This window comes from Salmo salar, chromosome ssa17, assembly GCF_905237065.1.
Source record: "Salmo salar chromosome ssa17, Ssal_v3.1, whole genome shotgun sequence".
NCBI lineage: Eukaryota > Metazoa > Chordata > Actinopteri > Salmoniformes > Salmonidae > Salmo > Salmo salar.
The window spans coordinates 35,837,190-35,861,374 of record NC_059458.1 but is presented as its reverse complement, the minus strand read 5'-3'; the positions used below and the strand labels follow the sequence as shown (position 1 = coordinate 35,861,374).

Here is a 24,185-nt window from a genome sequence, read left to right as displayed (position 1 = left end):
TCCTCTAAAATCCGAAAACTTCAATTTTTCAAACATATGACTATTTCACAGCATTTTAAAGACAAGACTCTCGTTAATCTAACCACACTGTCCGATTTCAAAAAGGCTTTACAGCGAAAGCAAAACATTAGATTATGTCAGCAGAGTACCAAGCCAGAAATAATCAGACACCCATTTTTCAAGCTAGCATATAATGTCACAAAAACCCAGAAGACAGCTAAATGCAGCACTAACCTTTGATGATCTTAATCAGATGACACACCTAGGACATTATGTTATACAATACATGCATGTTTTGTTCAATCAAGTTCATATTTATATCAAAAAACAGCTTTTTACATTAGCATGTGATGTTCAGAACTAGCATACCCCCCGCAAACTTCCGGCGAATTTACTAAATTACTCACGATAAACGTTCACAAAAAACATAACAATTATTTTAAGAATTATAGATACAGAACTCCTCTATGCACTCGATATGTCCGATTTTAAAATAGCTTTTCGGTGAAAGCACATTCTGCAATATTCTCAGTAGATAGCCCGGCATCACAGGGCTAGCTATTTAGACACCCAGCAAGTTTAGCACTCACCAAAGTCAGATTTACTGTAAGAAAAATGTTATTACCTTTGGTGTTCTTCGTCAGAATGCACTCCCAGGACTTCTACTTCAATAACAAATGTTGGTTTGGTCCCAAATAATCCATAGTTATATCCAAACAGCGGCGTTTTGTTCGTGCGTTCAAGACACTATCCGAAAGGGTAAAGAAGGGTGACGAGCATGGCGCATTTCGTGACAAAAAAATTCTAAATATTCCATTACCGTACTTCGAAGCATGTCAACCGCTGTTTAAAATCAATTTTTATGCCATTTTTCTCGTAAAAAAGCGATAATATTCCGACCGGGAATCTGCATTTAGGTAAACAGACGAAAGAAAATAAAGCACGGGGTCGACTCGGGCACGCGCCTAAGCCTATTGTCCTCTGATCGGCCACTTGCCAAAAGCGTAAATGTGTTTCAGCCTGGGGCTGCCTCGATATCATTCAGCTTTTTCCCGGGCTCTGAGAGCCTATGGGAGCCGTAGGAAGTGTCACGTTACAGCAAAGATCCTCAGTCTTCAATAAAAAGAGCCAAGATGAACAACAACTTGTCAGACAGGCCACTTCCTGTACAGAATCTTCTCAGGTTTTTGCCTGCCATATGAGTTCTGTTATACTCACAGACACCATTCAAACAGTTTTAGAAACTTTAGGGTGTTTTCTATCCAAAGCCAATAATTATATGCATATTCTAGTTACTGGGCAGGAGTAGTAACCAGATTAAATCTGGTACGTTTTTTATCTGGCCGTGTCAATACTGCCCCCTACCCCCAACAGGTTAAGCATCTCCAATCCAAAATGTCATCTAGAATCAGCTTCCTATTTCACAACGAAGCCTCCTTCACTCATGCTGCCAAACCTACCCTCGTAAAACTGACTATCCTACCGATCCTTGACTTCGGCGATGTCATTTACAAAATAGCCTCCAACACTACTCAGCAAATTGGATGTAGTCTATCACAGTGCCATCTGTTTTGTCACCAAAGCCCCATATACTACCCACCACTGCGACCTGTATGCTCTCGTTGGCTGGCCCTCGCTTCATATTCGTCGCCAAACCCACTGGCTCCAGGTCATCTATAAGTCTTTGCTAGGTAAAGAACTGCCTTATCTCAGCTCACTGGTCACCATAGCAACACCCACCCGTAGCACGCGCTCCAGCAGGCTTATTTCACTGGTCATCCCCAAAGCCAACTCCTCTTTTGGCCGCATGTCCTTCCAGTTCTCTGCTGCCAATGACTGGAACGAATTGCAAAAATCACTGAAGCTGGAGTCTTATATCTCCCTCTCTAACTTTAAGCATCAGCTGTCAGAGCAGCTTACCGATCACTGCACCTGTACACAGCCCATCTGTAAATAGCCCACCTAACTACCCCATCCCCATATTGTTATTTATTTTTGCTATTTTGCACCACAGTATCTCTACTTGCGCATTATCACTCCAGTGTTAATGCTAAATTGTAATTAATTCCCCACTATGGCGTTTATTGCCTTACCTCACTAATCTTACTACATTTGCACACACTGCATATAGATTTTTCTATTGTGTTATTGACTGTACGTTCGTTTATCCCATGTGGAAGTCTGTGTTGTTTTTGTCGCACTGCTTTGCTTTATCTTGGCCAGGTCGCAGTTGTAAATGAGAACTTGTTCTCAACTGGCCTACCTGGTTAAATAAAGGTGAAATAATTTAAATAAATAAAACAGTTCTACAGCAACTTTTCAGACACAGTGGGAAGTTGGAACAAATAACTTAGTTAGATAGAACCTGTGCTTACCATGAGAAACAGATGTCCCAATCTCCTCCTCCTCTTCTTCATCTTTAATCTTGGCATTCATCTCCAGTGTTTGACTGCAGTCTTCCAGCTTCACTGATGCCATCTCTGGATCCTGCAGTGCAAACTGGGCTCCACTGTCACAATCAGGACCCAGTGACTGTAGGTTTCTACTCAGTGTGGAAGGAGAGAGGCAGGCTGGGTTTGTCCTCACTGTTGATGTTACCGGCCTCAGACTTAATCTGAGTCAGTCAGTAGTAATAAAGAGAAACGGACACAAAAGTTAGTGCCAGAACTGTCAAGACTTTCTTGATTCTCTAAAAATATGGTTTATATTTAGGTGCAGGAGCTCCACAATACTGTTGAGCTAATATTCTATAAGAGGAACATGAGCTCAAACAGTAGACATTTGAGGTGCAGGTACTCAGCTCCAGTGAGCTCCTGTCAAAGTCAAGCACTGATCTCATTTCAATAAATCTGGTAGCTAAGCATTGACAACAAAACATTAATTCACATTAGACAAAGTATACACTTTAAATTAGGCTACACAACTCAATGCACTTAATCTATAGTAGGTTTCCTGAATTCACATAAATTACTCAAAAAACATTTAGTACAAGGTTGCAGTATGTTTTAGGCAGCACTATGTACTATTTTCCTGAATAACCTCGTCTTCACTGTATTACTTCAATCAAAACCCAATAGTATTTCCGTTCACACCATAGTAGTAACATGTATAGATAGACAGAAACAACTGAATGTCTGAATGTTAGTACACATGTAGAAAACTGATAATCATTACATTTAGCTCCAAAACAGTAGTGCAACCGTAAAATTGTCTCTCTGCTGCACCCTCACTGCCTGCACTGAAGTACGTTGATGCAGACCGAGGGGGAACCGCCATTTTACCATCTCGTGAATTTTACACAAAACCAAAAACGACATGTAAAACGAACCCAGAAATCTCAAATAGATTGATCCTTTATGAAATTACCTTGACGAAATGATATACATCCACTCAGACTAACACAAAATATCTAACTATGTGACTTGTAAAAAAAGTGATCACGTTCACTCATGCGGTTTGACACAAGAATAGCACATAAAACCTTTATCAAAACGTCATAATACCTTGACGTATTTGTTACCTAGCATGTTATGACATGTTATTTCGATATTATAACGTGCTATTACATACCAGTAGTAATACATTTGAAACGGACACAGAAGTTGTCGTCTCGACTGCACAATTCTGACGTATCCTTTATTCTGAAGAATGATGCGCGCCTGCGCGGAAATGCCTTCTCCCCACTACCAGTTTCTAAACCCAGAGACGTAACAACGCGAGACTTCAGAGAACGCCTGTAAAACAGACCAAGCCGTGGTTTGAGAAGTCAATGAGAGAAGTGAATAATTCTGATACTTTTGCAGCGTTTAATGGGGATCCCAATAAATACCAAAAAGATTCCGTCGGCACACACTTGATACATGGCCATTATTTTATCAATTTCATAACTGTAGTGGTTAATTCACAATAGCTCTCACTGCGTATCTTACATATCCCAGCATCACATGAGTAGGTATTGGAAATCTTCCAGTACATATGTGTTCATTACACATTTTGTAGTCGTCAGCTGGATGAGTGCACTATATATGTGTGTCTAGGTCATTAGACATGCACCTGTCTGGGGAGTGACCATGACTGTTTATGTTTTAACCATTGGTATGGCTCTAATGTTTCCATGCCCTAATATGAAACCAAACTAAAATTAGTGCAAAGCAAAAAGATAATGGTGGCTAAATGCCAGAGGGGATAATCATTAACATAAAGAGGAGTTACTATGTGTGTGGCATAAGGATGAAACCTGTATAAAAAGTGTGTGCCAAGGCTAGAAAGTTAGTTGTTTTCATGAACCAGCAAGGCTGATATTACTCTGTAAGAGAGAGAGAGAGAGAGAGAGAGAGAGAGAGAGAGAGAGAGAGAGAGAGAGAGAGAGAGAGAGAGAGAGAGAGAGAGAGAGAGAGTTTGAGGCACCAATCTTGAATGTCATTGACTGACTAGAAAAACAGTCTGAGGGTGAGTTATTGGCAGATGTAATCACCAAAGTCTGAAAAATCAATAATTAAATCAATCAATATTACTGTCTGTTGAGCTGTATCTGAACAGCCAATTACATGTTTTGCTTTGCCTCAGGCGAGGTGACATCAGCTCACCTACTTTAAAATATGTCCACCCTGGATGACAGACCAAAAGGATAGCTGTAGATACATCAACTCTCCACAAGGAGGTGCTGGCCAGCCTATTGTCTTTTCTGATAGTGGATATAAGGTTGAAGATATCATGTCGTTTCAAAGGTACAAATTCAACATATATTCAACCTATTTATACAAGGTTTAACAATGTTGAAAATTGGTTAAAATGATGCCATAATCCTGTGGTTGAACCTCAAAACAACAGTTTTTGCAAATCCAATGTACAGTATTCTACACGTACATTCCACGTCACAATACGTTGACAAATTATGTTGAAACAACGTTGATTCAACCAGTTTGTGCCCAGTTGGCACCTTGTCAGTTGTGCTGTGTTTTGTTAGGTTCTACTGAAAGATATTAACTTGGATTTGCCCTTAGGGTTGAATACCCTCTGGCTTCTGACAATTAAACAATTTGTGGTGAGAACCAATATAGATAATTAGATATGATATTGATTTTGTTTGATATAGATATGAGCAAGGCATATTGTGATATTGGTTTATCCTTGCTGTTAACCTACATTTTTATGTATAGTAGAACAGCCTATGTGACTGTTGCTGCAGGCTCAAAACCTTCTCAATTTAGCATAGTTAACTGATGGACCATGGGCTATCAATTGATTCCTATTGTATTCAAACTGTTTAGGTATGTTAGACACCCAGAACAATCACACTTGTCCCAATGAGCATTCAGCATCAGTTTTCTGGACTTCACAAAGCCATGGAAGTGAAGTGTAGACAGTTGCATTGTAATTCATTGAAATAGATATGTTCTCAGTGGAGGCTGAGAGGAGGATGGCTCATAATAATGGCTAGGACGGAGCGAATGGAACGGCATCAAACACCTGGAAACCATGGAAACCATGTGTTTGTATTTGATACCATTCCAACCATTATCACCAGCCTGGCCTCCCCAATTAAGGTGCCACCAACCTCCTGAGTTTGGTATCCATATCAGTTTGAAAAAATCCTACTGTTATTGATATATATATATTCCATATTGGTGCCCATCACTTAAAACAATGTAGTCTGACAGTTGACTGGGTGGTACTGCTTCCCTCTGCACTTTCTGTGGGAATGAGGTTGTAGACAACATGTATCATATAGAGATGGTGTGATGATCAGTTTTCTGTGGGAATGAGTTAGTAGACACAACATGTATCAGATAGAGATGATGTGATGATCAGTTTTCTGTGGGAATGAGTTAGTAGACACAACATGTATCAGATAGAGATGGTGTGATGATCAGTTTTCTGTGGGAATGAGTTAGTAGACACAACATGTATCAGATAGAGATGGTGTGATGATCCGTTTTCTGTGGGAATGAGTTAGTAGACACAACATGTATCAGATAGAGATGATCAGTTTTCACCACTAGTTTGGGATAATTTTTTACTACTAAATTACTATTTCTTTAATTGTAAACAAGCTGTGAAATGACTGATTACATGTGTTTATTAAATTGTATTTTCAAAACTACATTTGTTATGTTAGTCATTGATAATAAATATGTTTGGAAAACAACATTCAAGCCAACTAAATTGATCTGTCAATGAAAAATAAAGTTTGTATATGAATTTGTGCTAATCAAACTCTTCTTCACTTTTGTGTAATGAATTACAAAAAATGATGTTTCAAGTGACATATTTATTGTTTTTCTGAAGCTGAACAAGACAGGAAGTTGAAATGAAAGTCCCATGTGGCTCAGTTGGTAGAGCATGGTGTTTGCAATGCCAGGGTTGTGGGTTTGATTCCCATGGGGGACCAGTACGGAGAAAAAAATGTATGAAATGTATGCATTCACTACTGTAAGTTGCTCTGGATAAGAGCGTTTGCTAAATGACTAAAATGTAAATGTAAAATGTTTTAAGTTCCTGGGCCTACACATCACAGACAAACTGAAAAGGTCCACCCACACAGACAGTGTGGTGAAGAAGGCGCAACAGCGCCTCTTCAACCTCAGGAGGCTGAAGAAATTTGGCTTGTCACCCAAAACCCTGGCAAACTTTTACAGATGCACAATTGAGCATCCTGTCGGGCTCTATCACAGCCTAGTACGGCAACTGCACTGCCATCAACCGCAAGACTCTCCAGAGGGTGGTGAGGTCTGCACAACGCATCACCAGGGGGGAAACTACCTGCCCTCCTTGACAGCTACAGCACCCAATGTCACAGGAAGGCCAAAAAGATCATCAAGGACAACAACCACCCGAGCAACTGCCTGTTCACACCGCTATCATCCAGAAGGTGAGGTCAGTACATGTGCATCAAAGCTGGGACCGAGAGACTGAAAAACAGCTTCTATCTCAAGGTCATCAGACTGATAAACCGCAATCACTAACTCAGAGAGGCTGCTGCCTACGTTGAGCCCCAGTCACTGGACACTTTAATAAATTAATCACTAGTCACTTTAAACAATGCCACTTTAAATAATGCCACTTTAATCATGTTTACATATCTTACATTACTCATATCACCTGTATATACTGTATATTATACCATCTATTGCACCTTGTCTATGCCGCTCGGCCATCGGTCATCCATATACTTATTTGTACATATTCTCATTCACCCCTTTAGATTTGTGTGATATAGGTAGTTGTTAAGGAATTGGTAGATTACTTGTTAGGTATTACTGCACTGTCGGAACTTGAAGCACAAGCATTTCGCTAACATCTGCTGACCATGTGTATGTGACCAATAAAATGTGATTTGATTTTAGCATCACAAAGCTAAATCTGACCTATTCTCTAACATGTTTTTTCAGCATAATCAGCTGTGAGCCCTGCTAGAGTACTGTAACTTTATTGATCTACTGAATCATTGTAGTTTTGGGGGGGTTATCTTTACAGTAAATATAATGCTTTTGTTTAATTCATGGAATTAAAAATAATACATGTTTATTGATCTACTCAATACATGTCACGACACCAGTATACATTGGGACAAGCCAATTTGCTAGTCACCAATATTCTCTAAATCAAATCAGCGATGACTGTTTAACAGTCTTATGGCCTGGAGATAGAAGCAGTTTCATTCTCTCTATCCCAGCTTTGATGCACCTGTACTGTCTCCGCCTGATAGATGGTAGCAGGGTGAACAGGCCGTGTCTCTGGTGGCTGAGATTCTTGATGATTTTCTTGGCCTTCCACAGAGATCATCTACAATGCATATGTAATGGGTTGAAAAACTTAGACACTAAAACAGACAGCTCTTTAGTTTTTTAAACCAAGTTTTATTAGTGTAGCTAATCAATCTCACTTTTTATATTCTACATGCTTTAGCAGTAGTTAGTCCATCAGTACAATAGATGTCGCTGTTGCACTGTGGTAGTGGGGGACAGGAAGTTCCGGTTTGGCGCGCACCATTCTTCATAATAAAGAAAACACCCGAACTGTGCTTTCCGTTTCTCTTTATTACTACAGGTATGTAATAGCACGTTTAAACTGCCTAATATTGAAAGAACGTCATAACATGTTAGATAACAAATCCGTCAAGCTATTGGCGCGGCAGGTAATCTAGTGGTTAGAGCGTTGGGCCAGTAACCGAAAGGTTGCTGGATTGAATCCCCGAGCTGACAAGGTAAAAACATGTCGTTCTGCCCCTGAACAAGGCAGTTAACGCACTGTTCCCCCGTAGGCCGTCATTGTAAATAATGTGTTCTTAACTGACTTGTCTAGTTAGATAACGGTAAAATAAAATCATGTTTGGGAAAGGTTTTGTCTTATTTTCTTGTCCACCCGAATGAGCGAAGAACGTGATAAAAAAATATGTTACAAGCACACGGAGCGGTGTCCACCACACGTTTTCAATTGTGAGGCTTTCCAGGTTCACACTCTGGGTTTCGCCTGGGGATGTTCTGTACAAAAACGTCGTGGAAAGTTGCAGATAGAAATGCTGTGAATAGAACTGACATTATTCATTGGAATCAGAGGCATGTTTGTTCTACATAATACATTTCTATCTGAATGTGTCCAACGTCTCCGTCCTCCTCCTGGAAGCAGCCCTGATATTCGCTTGTCCCTACCTATGTGAAACTAGCCACAATAACGATTAGCCACAATAGTAGAATTTGTATTGAAAGCAATGCAAACTGATACAAATGAATGGAATCGTGTAATATTTGGACTAAATAACGCTAAACATGGTTGCAGTGTTACTTAACTTAAAATGAATTACAATAATTCATTCATTTGAAAATAAACAGAACAAACGTTTGAAATCCCACTGTGGATGTTATCGACCACATAATTGCGTTGGAGACATTTTTATATGAACTTATGAAACGGGTTGGATTGTGCACCCATATAACGGTGACACCCACAGAATACAATTACCAAGAGTTAACACAAATTAATATCTTAGCTCTTATTGCAGGACTTGGACTGTGAAAAATCACCTTCCCAGTCAGTCTATTGCAGGGTTACTCCAGTACTATTTGAGAAGGTCCAGTCACACACATTTCCTAGGTGGCAAAGGTCCAGATGGATATTGTTATTTGTTGGCGTAGTAACAAACCCCTAACTTGCAACCCATACGACCCCAAACTGTTCACAACCCTCTTGTTGGTGGAGAAAATATTTAGCAGTTTTAAAGGTAATATCCCATAACTCTACGCATTTTGTGATGCGGCCGAGATGGGTTTTTTGGCTGTTTTGAAGCAAATTTCCTGCAATTCGACACGTTTCCATTTCTGTGTGTTTATATGATACCAGGGTTCGAAGCCCAACCAAAAAATTATTATGTGTATATTTTTGGGGCACCCGAGGTCCGTATTGATCCCGTTCAGTTGCAGTCCGCCAGTTGAGCATGGAGGGTCTTTTGTTTGTGTTGGACATTCATATTGCACTCTACAGCCTTATCTATGGATTGTTCAGCCTACTCAGTGACACCCACAGAACACAACTATGTAGAGTTTACACAAATATTAGCATTTCTGCTCTATTGCAGGACTCTGAAACCACTGTTGTCCGGGAGTTTAACCCTGTCAGCTAAATTGTCATGATAATCAGTGGTTTAAAGTTTCTCTGTACATTTTTGAAGAGTTGATCATAGCAAAATATTAATACTTCTGCATTTCCCGCTGTGTAAACGCATTGATTCTCATTGCCAATAGGCTCAGGGTAACTCCTGATAAAGTTGGGTAGCTGATGGGCCTTTTCAGCGCTTAAATAGACTAAATGATTAGTCACAGGAACCAGGACTAATAAAGCCAATGCAACTGGCTGTTTTACAAACGCTAGGCCTACCACATGGATGGACATTCATAAAATTCCATTGCAGATCGGCACTGTAGGATACACCCTAGTAAGGACGGACGGACCGACTCCGACTTCTTTTGGATGTAATTTTTTGACTTGGCCCAAACATTAAACCGAACCAAATCGGAACCAATCACTCAGACATCATTAGGCAGGTTTCCATTGACTCGGGTGCATTCGACAAAAGTAATGTGGCTAAAATACGGTGAAGACACTATTATTCAGGAAAAAAGTACTTAGTGATGCCTAAAACATACTGCAATGTTTTTTTGTCATTTATGCATTTATGTAAATTCAGGAAATCTACTATAGATTAAGTTCACTTAAGTTTTGTAGCTTAATTTAAAGCATGTACTTTCTGTCTAATGTGAATTAATTAATATTTTGTTGCCAATGCTTAGCTACCAGATCTATTGAAATGAGATCAGTGCTTGACTTGGACAGGAGCTCACCGGAGCTGAGAACCGTCAACTCAAATGTCTACTGTTTGAGCTCATGTTCCTCTTATAGAATATTAGCTCAACAGCATTGTGGAGCTCCTGCACCTAAATATAAACAGTATTTTTAGAGAATAAAGAAAGTGCCAGAACTGTCAAGACTAACTTTTGTGTCCGTTTGTCTTCATTACTACTGGCCGACTCATTAAGTCTGAGGCTGGTAACATCAACAGTGAGGACAAACCCAGCCTGCCTCTCTCCTTCCACACTGAGTCCAAACCTACAGTCACTGGGTCCTGATTGTGACAGTGGAGCCCAGTTTGCACTGCAGGATCCAGAGATGGCATCAGTGAAGCTGGAAGAATGTAGTCAAACACTGGAGCTGAATGTCAACATTAAAGATGAAGAAGAGGAGGAGAAGATTGGGAAATCTGTTTCTCATGGTAAGAACAGGTTCTATCTAGGTTTGTGTTATTCATTCCAACTTCCCACTGTTCATGAAAAGTTGCTATGAAGTTGCAGTAAGTCTATTGCAGGGATACTCCAGTACTATTTGAGAAGGTCCGGTCACATAAATGTCCTAGGTGGCAAAGGTCCGGATGGATATTGTCATTTGTTGGCGTAGTAACAAATCCCTAAATTGAAACCCATACGACCCCATCGAATCCCCGAGCTGACAAGGTAAACATTTGTCGTTCTGCCCCTGAACAAGGCAGTTAACCCACTGTTCCCTGGTAGGCCGTCATTGTAAATAAGAATTTGTTCTTAACTGACTTTCCTAGTTTAATAAAGGTTAAATAAAAAAATGAAAATATTTGACCTGTATGGAGAATGTGAAAAAAGGAGCAAAGTTCATATCTATTATTGATGTTGGATGAAGAGTATCTACCACCCTATGTAAAGCTGGGATATATAAGATACCCCATAAGAGAGTTGGTGTAAAACCCGATGCAACGGAATAAATGTTAAAGGTTTGGCCACATGTCAAGTGTTTGCAGACGGAAGGAATATGTTAAGAGTGAATGTAAAATGTTGCAACTGTGGTGGGGGTCATATTCCTGAATTCCCAGAGTGCCCTGTTAGGGTGAAAGAGGTTGAGGTGTCAAGGATCAGGACTGTACAGCAAATCTCCTATGTCCACTCCCGGCCAGTGGCCTTCCTCTCACTACCATATTTGGTAGTGAGTGGAAACGCTAAGCGAATGCTTCACATTTATACATCCGGTGAAATATCTGTCTCATTGTTCTGTGGCTGCACTGTGGTAGTGGGGGAACAGGAAGTTCCAGGCAGGCATGCAACATTCTTCAGAATAAAGAAACGCCAGAACTGTTATGTGAAGAAGATAACCTTTGTATCTGTTTCTGTTTATTACTACAGGTATGTAACAGCAGGTTTAAACTGTCTAATGTTGAAAGAACATGTCATACCATGCTAGATAATATCCGTTCAGGTATTATCACGTTTGGTAAAGTTTTGATGTTTCATTTTTGAGTCAAACCAGGTGATTGTGATCAACTATTTTACAAGTCACATAGCTAGAAGCTTTGGGTTTGTCTGAATGGATGTACATCATTTCCTCAAGGTAATTTGAATAAAGAATACATTTGAGATTTCTGAGTATGTTTAGCATGTTATTAGTTTTGTGTAAAATTCACGAGCTGGTAAAATGGTGCTGTCCACTCTGTCTGCGCCAACGGGCTTCAGTGCAGGTGCAGAGAGACAATTTCACGGTCACACTACAGTTTTGAAGCTAAATGTAATGATTATCAGTTTTCTACATGTACACTAATATTCAGACACATTCAGTTGTTTCTATATTTATCTATAAATGTTACTATGGTGTGAACAGAAATACTATTGGTTTTGATTGAAATAATACAGCGAAGACAAGGTTATTAAGGAAAATAGCACATAGTGCTGCCTAAAACAATGTGAATTTGGGAAATCTACTATAGTTTAAGTGCACTTACATTGTGTAGCTTAATTTATGTTGTGTAGACTAATTTTAAAGTGTGTACTTTGTCTAATATTAATTAATTAATGTTTTGTTGTCAATGCTTAGCTACCAGATCTATTGAAATGAGATCAGTGCTTGACTTGGACAGGAGCTCACCGGAGCTGAGTACCTGCACCTCAAATGTCTACTGTTTGAGCTCATGTTCCTCTTATAGAATATTAGCTCAACAGTATTGTGGAGCTCCTGCACCTAAATATAAACAGTACCGGCACCTATTTCAGTCCAAGTCAAGCACTGAATTAGATAATTGAACAAGAAGAAATATCATATATTTTTGGAGAATAAAGAAAGTGCCGGAACTGTCAAGACTAACTTTTTGTGTCTGTTTGTCATTGTTACTACAGGACGACTAGAATTTAGTCTGTGGCCGGTAACATCAATAGTGAGGACAAACCCAGCCTGCCTCTCTCATTCTACACTATGTCCAAACCTACATTCACTGGGTCCTGATTGTGACAGTGGAGCCCAGTTTGCACTGCAGGATCCAGAGATGGCATCAGAGAAGCTGAAAGACTGCAATCAAACACTGGAGCTGAATGTCAACATTAAAGATGAAGAAGAGGAGGAGGAGATTGGGAAATCTGTTAGTCATGGTAAGCACAGGTTCTATCTAACTTAAGTTTGTGTTATTCATTCCAACTTCCCACTGTGTATGAAAAGTTGCAGTAGAACTGTTTCATGATGAACTGTTTCAATGAGAAGGTAAATATTATTTCATTCTACTGATACTTGCATGGTTTGACACCAGTATTGCCAGAATTTGTTTTATTCACTGGGTTATCTGGAGTGTTCAGAGAGTAGACTAAAGAAGTGGAGTAGACAAACTGCCAATGTTTTAAAGTTCTATGAAATGAGTCTGTGTAGTTACTAACCCTTGTGATGGTGAGTGGAGGATGATATGAAATGAGTCTGTGTAGTTTCTAACCCTTGTGATAGTGAGTGGAGGATGATATGAAGTGAGTCTGTGTAGTTACTAACCCTTGTGATAGTGAGTGGAGGATGATATGAAATGAGTCTGTGTAGTTACTAACCCTTGTGATAGTGAGTGGAGGATGATATGGCTTATTTTCATGACTTTTGCCCCTTTTTAGCTTTCAACTCTTATCCACTTTTAGAATAGTTTAATTCCCCTTTTGTGTTGTACAGTCTACTGATATGAATAAATATGTCACCCGGTACAGCCAGAAGAGGACTGGCCCCCCTTTGGGCCTGGTTACTCTCTGTTTCTTCCAAGGTTCCTGCTTTCTAGGGAGTTTTTCCTAGCCACTGTGCTTCTACACCTGCATTGCTTGATCTTTGGGGTTTTAGGCTGGGTTACTGTAAAGCACTTTGTGACAACTGCTGATGTAAAAAGGGTTTATAAAATACATTTGATTGACATGGACAGTACCAGACAAAGGTTTGGACACACCTACTCATTACAGGGTTTTTCTTAATTTTTACTTTTTTCTACATTGTAGAATAATAGTGAAAACAAACTTTTAAATAACACATGTGGAATCATGTAGTAACCAAAAAAGTGTTAAACAAATAAAAAAATATTTTATATTTGAGATTCTTCAAAGTAGCCACCCTTTGCCTTGATAACAGCTTTGCACACTCTTGGCATGCTCTCAACCATCTTCATGAGGAAGTCACCTGGAATGCATTTAAATTAACAGGTGTGCCTTGTTAAAAGTTAATTTGTGGAATTGCCTTTTTAATGCATTTGAGCCAATCAGTTGTGTTGTGACACGGTTGGGGTGGTATAGAAATGACAGTCCATCATTACTTTAAGACATGAAGGTCAGTTAATGCGGAACATTTCTAGAACTTTGAAAGTGTATTCAAGTGCAGTCTCAAAAACCATCAAGCACTATGATGAAACTGGGCTCTCACGAGGACCGCCACAGGAAAGGAAGACCCAGAGATACCTCTGCGGCAGAGGATAAGTTAATTAGATTTACCAGCCTCAGAATTTGCAGCCCAAACAAATGCTTCACAGAGTTAAAGTAACAGACACATCTCAACATCAACTGTTCAGAGGAGACTGCGTGAATCAGGCCTTCATGGTCGAATTGATGCAGAGAAACCAATACTAAAGGACACCAATAAGAAGAGACTTGCTTGGGCCAAGAAACATGAGCAATGGACATGAGACCAGTGGAAATGTGTCATTTGGTGTGATGAGTCCAAATTTGAGATTTTTGGTTCCAACCGCTGTGTCTTTGTGAGACGTAGGTGAACGGATCATTTCTGCATGTGTGGTTCCCACTGTGAAGCATGGAGGAGGAGGTGTGATGGTGTGGGGGTGCTTTGCTGGTGACAGTGTCTGATTTATTTAGAATTCAAGGCACACTTAACCAGCCTGGCTACCACAGCATTCTGCAGCGATATGCCATCCCATCTGGTATGGGCTTAGTGGGACTATCATTTGTTTTTCAACAGGACAATGACCCAAAACACCCCTCCAGGATGTGTAAGGGCTATTTGACCAAGAATGCGAGTGATGGAGGGCTGCATCAGATGACCTGGCCTCCACAATCCCTGGACCTCAACCCAATTGAGATGGCTTGGGATAAGTTGGACCGCAAAGTGAAGGAAAAGCAGCCAACATGTGCTCACCATATGTGGGAAGTCCTTCAAAAGGTTGGTAAAGCATTCCAGGTGAAGCTTTTTGAGAAAATGCCAAGAGTGCAAAGCTGTCATCAAGGCAAAGGGTAGCTACTTTGAAGAATCTAAAATATAACACTTTTTTGGTTACTACATGATTCCATAGTTTTGATGTCTTCACTGTTATTCTACAATGTAGAAAATAGTCAAAATAAAGAAAAACCCTGGAATGAGTAGGTGTGTCCAAACTTTGAACTGGTACTGTATATCACACCAACTGACTGGTTCTTCTGATGTTGTTCACACAGGAAACCATGTAGAGACTTTCTCTACATCCAGAGAGCAACAGCAGGAAGATCACAGAGCTAAGAGGTCTCACCACTGCCCACATTGTGAGGAGATTTTCCCAATTCTATCAAAGCTAAAAATACACCTAAAAATACACACAGGAGAGAATCTGTATTCCTGTACTGACTGTGGGAAGGACTTCACAACATTAAAGGTTCTGATAGTTCATCAGAGAGTGCATGAACAGATACATACAGGATTGAAGCCTTACTTCTGCTCTGACTGTGGAAAAAGTTTCTCTCGACTGGACACCTTAAAAAGACATGAACATATACATACAGGAGAGAAGCCTTACTCCTGCTCTGACTGTGGGGCAAGTTTCTCTCGACTGGGCCACCTAAAAACACACGAAGGTATACATACAGGAGAGAAGCCTTACTCCTGCTCTGACTGTGGAAAGAGTTTCTCTCGACTGGGCCACCTAAAAACACATGAACGTATACATACAGGAGAGAAGCCTTACTCCTGCTCTGACTGTGGGAAGAGTTTCTCTCTACTGAGCAACTTAAAAGCACATGAACGTATGCATACAGGAGTGAAGCCTTACTCCTGCTGTGACTGTGGAAAGAGTTTCTCTCGACTGGGCCACCTAAAAACACATGAACGTATACATACAGGAGAGAAGCCTTACTTCTGCTCTGACTGTTTAAAATGCTTCACAACATCAAATGACCTAAAAGTTCATCAGAGAACACACACAGGAGAGAAACCTTACTCCTGCTCTGATTGTGTAAAATGCTTCACAACATACTCTGGTCTTGAAAGTCATCAGAGAACACACACAGGAGAGAAGCCTTATGCCTGCTCTAATTGTGTAAAATGCTTCACATCATCAACTAACCTAAAAATTCATCAGAGAACACACACAGGAGAGAAGCCTTACACCTGCTCTGACTGTGGAAAGAGTTTCTCCCGACTGGGCAACTTAAAAAGACATGAACGTATACATACAGGAGTGAAGCCTTACTAATGCTCTGACTGTTGGAAGAGTTTCTCCCAACAGGGCAACTTAAAAATACACCAATGTATACATAAAGGAGAGAAGCCTTACTCCTGCTCTAACTGTGGGAAGTGCTATACAACATCAACTGGCCAAAAAGTTCATCAACGACAACACACATGAGAGAAGCCTTAATCCTGCTGTGACTGTGGGAAGTGCTACACAACGTCAACTGAGCAAAAAGTTCATCAAATAGGACACACAGAAGAGAAGCCTTGCTTCTGCTCTGACTGTGGGAAGAGTTTCTCCCAACAGGGCAACTTAAAAATACACCAACGTATACATAAAGGAGAGAAGCCTTACTCCTGCTCTGACTGTGGAAAATGCTTCACAACATCAACTGAGCTTAGAGTTCATCAGAGAACAAACACAGGAGAGAAGCCTTACTGTTGCTCTGACTGTGGGAAGAGTCTCTCCCAACAGATCCACTTAAAATGTCACCAGCGAATACACACAGGAGAGAAGCCTTACTCCTGCTCTGACTGTGGGAAGAGTTTCTCCCGATTGGCCACCTTATTAAAAACACATCAATGTATACATAAAGGTGAGAAGCCTCATCAGTTGTCTCAGACCAGCCAAGATTAGTCACTACATCACCTCATTCTCATCTTATAAAGGAAGTGGTAACATTGAATTTGATAACATTAACACTCTATTGTAATCATATTTTTTTCTCAATGTGTTATCTGTGCAGAGGAAAGGGAGCATTATAGAATGTCATTGGAAATGATCTTTCTCCATCTTTTTTACTACAAAACATAGAAGCGCATCAACATGTACTTTAGCATTTTAGCTAATAAGCAACTTTGCAACAACATTGCATGACCAAACATCTCATTCCAAAATCATGGACATTAATATGGACTTGGTCCCCCCTTTGCTGAAATAACAGCCTCCACTCTTCTGGGAAGGCTTTCCACTAGATGTTGGAACATTGCTGTGGGGACTTTCATTCAGTCACAATGGATGTTGGGTGATTAGGCCAGGCTCGAAGTTGGCATTCCAATTCATCCCAAAGTTGTTAAATGGGGTTCAGGTCAGGGCTCTGTGCAGGCCAGTCAAGTTCTTCCACACCGATCTCGATAAACCATTTCTGTATGGACCTCGCTTTGTGTAAAGGAGCATTGTCATGCTGAAACAGGAAAGGGTCTTCATCAAACTGTTGCCACAAAGTTGGCAGCACAGAATCGTCTAGAATGTCATTGTATGCTGTAGCGTTATGATTTCCCTTCACTGGAACTAAGGGGCCAAGCCTGAACCATGAAAAACAGCCTCAGACCATTATTCCTCCTCCACCAAACTTTACAGTTGGCACTATGCATTGGGACAGGTAGCATTCTTCTGGCATCCGCCAAACCCAGATTTGTCCATCAGACTTCCAGATGATAAGGCGTGATTCATAACTCCAGAGAACGTGTTTCCACTGCTTCAGAGTCCAATGGCGGTGAGCTTTACACCACTCCAGCTGATGCTTGGCATTGCGCATGGTTATCTTAGGCTTGTTTGCGGCTGCTCGGCCATAGAAACACATTTTTTGTAAAGCTCCTGACAAACAGTTCTTGTGTTGACGTTGCTTCCAGAGGCAGTTTGTAACTCGGTAGTGAGTGTTGCAACCGAGGACAGACAATTCTTACGCGCTTCAGCACTTGGCGGTCCCGTTCTGTAAGCTTGTGTGACCTACCACTTCGCTCCTAGACGTTTCCACTTCAATATAGCAGCACTTATAGTTGACCGGGGCAGGTCTAGCAGGGCAGATATTTGACGAACTGACTTGTTGGAAAGGTGGCATCCCATGACGATGCCACTTTGAAAGTCGCTAAGCTCTTCAGGCCATTCTACTGCCAATGTTTGTCTATGGAGATTGCATGGCTGTGTGCTCGATTTTATTCACCTGTCAGTAACGGGTGTGGCTGAAATAGCCGACTCTACTAATTTAAGGGGGTGTCTATATACCTTTCTGTTTATATAGTGTACTAAGCATGTTAGGTTAGCATGCAACTACTTAGCATGTTCATTAACGTTAGCAACAACAAATTGGAATAAGTAAAATATACGTATTGCATATTCGTAACCTATTGTATGAATTGTAATTCGTAACATACTATATGTCATACAAATCTTATTACATTGTACGACTCATTTTACATTTGTAGGCCAATGTAATATAACAAAGCATACTGTATCATACTAAAGTGAGTGGTATGGCTTTTTGTTACATATAATACGTTTTGCTCTGACACCAAGTTGTCCCTCTGCAGTTCTCTGTGGGAATGAAGATAGAGTCAGATAGAGATGGTGTTATGATCAGTTTTCAGCATTAGTTTGAGTGGATTATTTTGAACTACATAACAACTTTTTTTAATGATATGCAGGCTCTGAAATGACTACAAGTTGTTTATTAAATTGCCTTAGAAAACTAGATTGATTACTTTAGTCATTGGTTAATGTATTTGGATAACTGCAATGAACTTAATTGATCTGCCTATGAAAAATAAAAATTCTACATGAATTTGTGCCGGTCATACTTTGTTTTTTGGGTTATCTATACAGAAAATACAATGATTTGTTTAATTCATGAAATTCAAAATAATGTACATGTCTATCTACTCAAAATATGTCACTACATCTCTACACGTCACCATGGGGACAAGCCAATTTGCAGTATAAATGACTTAAATATGTTTCTTATTAAATTACTGTTAAATAAAACAAACGAAGTATTATTTCTTATTTTAAAGTGTTTTATATGGTGCCAAAGTCCAGGGACAGCATTACCACCACAATCCAATAATGACCCAGTTACTATTGGGGAATGGAACCAGAGGAAGCTTGTGTTACCTTTCTCACACCACTACAGTATTCATTCTTCATTGTTAGAGCTCAATATATGCCCAGGATTATATTGAGGCTCAGGCTGTTGAAATGCCCTGTTGATTATGTAAATAGTCTTGTAGAACTCTGGTATTGATGGTGCATTTGAGGGTGTCATTGTTATGAATGCTCAGAGTGAAAGACCTGTGAACTCTCTTGCCGAATGGAACCAGAGTGGAGCTTGTGTTAACCTTTCCACGCCCCATTGTTCAGAGTGGAAGACCTGTGAACTCTCTTGCCGAATGGAACCAGAGAGGAGCTTGTGTTAACCTTTCCACGCCCCATTGTTCAGAGTGGAAGACCTGTGAACTCTCTTGCCGAATGGAACCAGAGAGGAGCTTGTGTTAACCTTTCCACGCCCCATTGTTCAGAGTGGAAGAGCTGTGAACTCTCTTGCCGAATGGAACCAGAGTGGAGCTTGTGTTAACCTTTCCACGCCCCGTTGTTCAGAGTGGAAGAGCTGTGAACTCTCTTGCCGAATGGAACCAGAGTGGAGCTTGTGTTAACCTTTCCACGCCCCATTGTTCAGAGTGGAAGAGCTGTGAACTCTCTTGCCGAATGGAACCAGAGAGGAGCTTGTGTTAACCTTTCCACACCCCATTGTTCAGAGTGGAAGAGCTGTGAACTCACCTATGACGGCCCACGTCTACCACAACCTTTCCTATTGTGTTAGTAAACACCACAGCATTTTAGGAAGCCATTGTTCAAAATGTTTTCATACGTAAGATTACAATGGGAGGGGGTGTGGCATGCACAGGGGAAGAAGTTGATCTCAGACTTCTATTTAGGACTGGGATCCAATCCAGAGTTGACAGATTAACAGTGAGGACAAACCCAGCCTGCCTCTCTCCTTCCACACTGAGTCCAAACCTACAGTCAGTGGGTCCTGATTGTGACAGTGGAGCCCAGTTTGCACTGCAGGATCCAGAGATGGCATCAGTGAAACTGGAAGACTGCAGTCAAACGCTGGAGCTGAATGTCAACATTAAAGATGAAGAAGAGGAGGAGAAGATTGGGAAATCTGTTTTTCATGGTAAACAGGTTCTATCTATAAATGATCTTGATCATTTAGACCTCCATACATTATGACCCAGTCTACTGTTAGGTTGAATTCTGTCATTCTGACATCCAATTCTCTTCAAAGCTTTTGAACCAGGAAAATGTGGAATTGGAATTTGGGATACTTTGTGATTTGACTGGAATTGAAATGGACCCTGAGTGTACAAAACATTAAGGACACCTGTTCTTTTCATGACATAGACTGACCAGCTGAACCCAGGTGAAAGCTATAATCCTTAATGATGTAGTTTTTATTATGGATCCTCATTAGCTTTCAGCAAAAAAACAAGAGACTGCAGTTGAAGTGGGCTAAGGAATGGAAACACTGGACACTGGAAAATTGGAAAACTATTGCCCGGTCTGATGAATCCTGGTTCCTGCTGTTTCACGCTGATGGGAGGACTAGAGTATGGAGGAAACCACGAGTACATGCATCCAGTGGTGGAAAAATTACCTGTCATATTTAAGTAAAAGTAATGATACCTTAATAGAAAATTACTCAAGTAAAAGTGAGTCACCCATTAAAATACTACTTGAGTAAAAGTATTTGGTTGTAAATATACTTAAATATCAAAAGTAAAAGAATGAATAATTTAAAATTCCTTAAATTAAGCAAACCAGACGGCACAATTGTCTTAAAAAATATATATATTACAGATAGCCAGGGGCCCACTCCAACACTCAGACATAATTTACAAACGAAGCATTTGTGTTTAGTGAGTCCGCCAGATCAGAGGCAGTAGGGAAGACCAGGGATGTTATCTTGATGTGTGTAAATTGGACCATTTTCTGTCCTAAAAAATGTAAGGAGTTCTTTTGGGTTTCAGGGAAAATGTATGGAGTAAAAAGTACATTATTTTCTTTAGGAATGTAGTGAAATAAAAGCTGTCAACAATATAAATAGTAAAGTACAGATACTACTAAAGTAGTTTAAATCATTTTTACTTCATTACTTTACACCACTGCCTGCATCCATGCCGTGTGTCAGCATTGCAGGCTGGTGGTGTGATGGCGTGGGGTGTGTTTTCAGGGCACACATTGGGCCCCTTGATAAAAGATGAACAATGTTTGAATGCTACAGGATGTCTAAAGAATCATTGCCAATCAGGTGCCTCCCTTCATGGCAGCAGTGTATCCATCTGCAAATAGATTTTTTCAGCAGGATTATGCCCCATGCCACAAGGCTTGTCCAGGAATGGTTCCAAGAACATGACAGTGAAATCATCTTACTGCAGTGGCCTGCCGAGTCACCAGATCTCAATCCAATTGTGCATCTGTGGGAGGAGATGGAACAAGCTATTCGGAGTAGAGATCCACTCCCAGCCAACTTGACACAATTGTGGGAAGCATTGGGCCAGCATCCCTGTGGAACACTCAACACCTTGGACAGTCTAGGCACCGATGAATTGAGGCTGTTCTGAGGACAAAGGGGGGATGCAACTCAATATTAGGAAGGTGTTCCTAATGTTTTGTACACAGTGTATATCAGATAAAGATGGTGGTGTGATGAATGTATTTGAATAACTGTATTGAAGTTAATTGATCTGGTGGCAGGTAGCCTAGCGGTTAAGAGTGTTGGGCCAGTAACTGAAAGGTCGCTGGTTTGAATCCCGAGCCGACTAAGTGAAAAATCTGTCAGTGTGCCCTTGAGCAACGCAATTAACCCTTATTTGTCTTGTAAATCGCTCTGGATAACAACATCTGCTAAATGACAAGAATGTAATGAAAAATAATGTTTGTACATACATGTTTTTTCTCCTGTGTATAATTAAATGAAATAAACAGTTTGAAGTGAAATACTGTATATACAATACACAACATTACCACTTTGTTTACCCTGGTCAGAGGGACAGGGCCATAGTAAACTAGACTATGTAGCTGCTGTTGTTAGTAGCCTACAGTTTCCATGCAATACAGCAGATCACTAATGATTAGGTGTATAGGCTGCTACATTTCTGCTCGTGTCTGTCAGGAGTGATGTGTTATCAGGCTAAATAACTACTATTATGTTGTTTTTGGTTTGCTAGTTGCACCAGTAGCATGGTATTTTCCTGCAATGGTAGTGACCAAGAAACGTATGTTTTTCATTGTACTAGGACTAGGAACATAGAAGAAACTGCCAGATGTGTCATAATAGCCTGGAAGTAAAGCTGCACTGGGAGACACATTTGAAATGGATTACATAGAATACATGCAGTAGGGTGGAACAATCACAGTAAAACACGATTGAAATGTATTGTTGGAAGGGCTGTGGTCACCATTCATGTAATACATTAAATATATACATCAGATGGTATTGGGGAGCTATTTCATAGGGTTTTCATGGGTACATGATTTACCCATTTCAATCTTTTACCAACCAACCCTATGCTTGGTGGGACTGTTATGGTCAGAGCAGACCATCTGATATGCCCTTAAATATTGTGATTATCAACCTGAAATTAAAATGTAAGAGGACCAGTGCTTCTACAGTGAAACACATCTCACATCTGTGCTGTTTGAGAGCGATGTTGTTAGACTACATTGTATCATTGTTTTCTCTTCTGAGGTCACTGGTGGAGAACAACAATTTCAATTCACCGAGACAATGAGTCCTTCAAGTTTAGCACTATATCCACACGTTTGAATTATCTGAATGATGATGATGGTGAAGGGGAAGATTGAATTGACTATATACAACGGGGATTGGTAACTAGGTTTGGCCTCCAATCAATTTGTTGCTGAGCTGGTAGCTAGTCTGTGGTCCAGAACATAATTATCCTATTAACAAATAGCCTATAGCTGCCCAATTCATAGTCCTACACAGTGTAGGCTACACTACACTTTTAACATGTGGTTAGTGGGCTAATCAATCCAATGACCATAACATAATAATGTTGATCTGATTACAGTGGTAAAATCACCCATGTCTATATTAATAGTCAACCTGTTCTTTTAAAATATATGGTTGATTTTACAAATACAGGCATGTTAAATGTTTTGGAAAATGAAATCTCTTGAAACTGCTTTTTCTCTGAATATCTTCTTCACTCTGTCTGGAAACAAGATCTAATAGTGGCTGAGACCAAACTATTTAACAATTAAAGATTTTTATCGGTTTCTCCAAATACCTGAGGGGAAATGTCATTACCACTACGTCATAAAATGTGCTATTTTAGTTGAAAATGAAATTACAGAAATTGCGCCTAAGGTGTTTAATATAACATTTCACATGAATTGTATTTTTTTTTTTTTTTACTATTTGGAAGTGTTCTTAATTATATGTATTCATCATTGTCATGTCTAAATGTCAATACATGCCTTGATGATACTCAGAAACATGTATTTACCACATCAAAATCTTAATATTTTACATTACTTTAGAAATTATCTTAAGAACAAGCATACAAGGTTCACATATGGGAAAAATAATTTATATCAGTTGTAATTTAATACACCTTTTCCACAGAAATATGTACCGTGATGGTAATGACTTACCGTTGTGGTAATGACAGAGTGTGGTGGAAATGACATTTCATATAAAACAACTGATGAAAAATACCATGAAACATTTTAATGTCACAGTAGTACATGTTTAATGTGATTGAAGATATAGAACAGACCATTTGTTCCAATTCATCCCAAAGGTGTTCGATGGGGTAAGGGTCAGGGCTCTGTGCGGGCCAGTCAAGTTCTTCCACACAGATCTCAACAAACCCCTTCTGTATGGACCTTGCTTTGTGCATGGGGACATTGTCATGCTGTAACAGGAAAGGGCCTTCCCCAAAACTGTTGCCACCAAGTTGAAAGCACAGAATCATCTATAATGTCATTGTTTGCTGTAGCGTTAAGATTTTCTTTCACTGGAACTACTTGAAATGAATTCTTTCTCACCCTTGGTACTTACTAACCCTTGTGATAGTGGCAGTTTGGAACTCGGTAGTGAGTTGTCATGTCTAAATGTTGTCATTTAACCATAACCCAGCAATAACTATAG

At 40.0% G+C, this 24,185-nt stretch overlaps 3 protein-coding genes across 11 annotated transcripts in view; 2 read left to right on the top strand and 1 right to left on the bottom strand.

Annotated features, from left to right (window-relative positions):
* Positions 1-24,185, top strand: part of LOC106592258 (zinc finger protein OZF-like) — a 510,174-nt gene that overhangs the window by 147,912 nt on the left and 338,077 nt on the right. The window contains exons 3-4 of one of the 3 annotated variants that reach the window (XM_045698553.1): positions 12,684-12,932; positions 15,240-17,330. The exons of 1 other annotated variant lie outside the window; for it this stretch is intronic. In XM_045698553.1, the coding sequence (XP_045554509.1) occupies positions 12,684-12,932; positions 15,240-16,249 (1,259 nt within the window). In that variant the 3' untranslated portion in view covers positions 16,250-17,330. Of the gene's footprint in view, positions 1-12,683; positions 12,933-15,239; positions 17,331-24,185 lie in introns of those variants that run through there. One more of the 3 variants, XM_045698555.1, reaches the window with a different exon arrangement.
* LOC106574981 (zinc finger protein 2) overlaps positions 1-24,185 on the bottom strand; it is a 348,997-nt gene that overhangs the window by 34,523 nt on the left and 290,289 nt on the right. Inside the window, exons 1-2 of one of the 7 annotated variants that reach the window (XM_045698513.1) lie at positions 3,367-3,472; positions 2,376-2,614 (exon numbers count right to left, since the gene is read on the bottom strand). The exons of the other annotated variants lie outside the window; for them this stretch is intronic. Coding sequence (XP_045554469.1) covers positions 2,376-2,614; positions 3,367-3,386 — 259 coding nt within the window. The 5' untranslated portion in view covers positions 3,387-3,472. Of the gene's footprint in view, positions 1-2,375; positions 2,615-3,366; positions 3,473-24,185 lie in introns of those variants that run through there. 7 annotated transcript variants of the gene reach the window in all.
* LOC106575981 (zinc finger protein 239-like) overlaps positions 7,999-24,185 on the top strand; it is a 237,317-nt gene continuing 221,130 nt past the window's right edge. The window contains exon 1 of the mRNA XM_014152758.2: positions 7,999-8,049. The gene's annotated coding sequence lies outside the window, so the exon portion shown is untranslated. The remainder of the gene's footprint in view (positions 8,050-24,185) is intronic.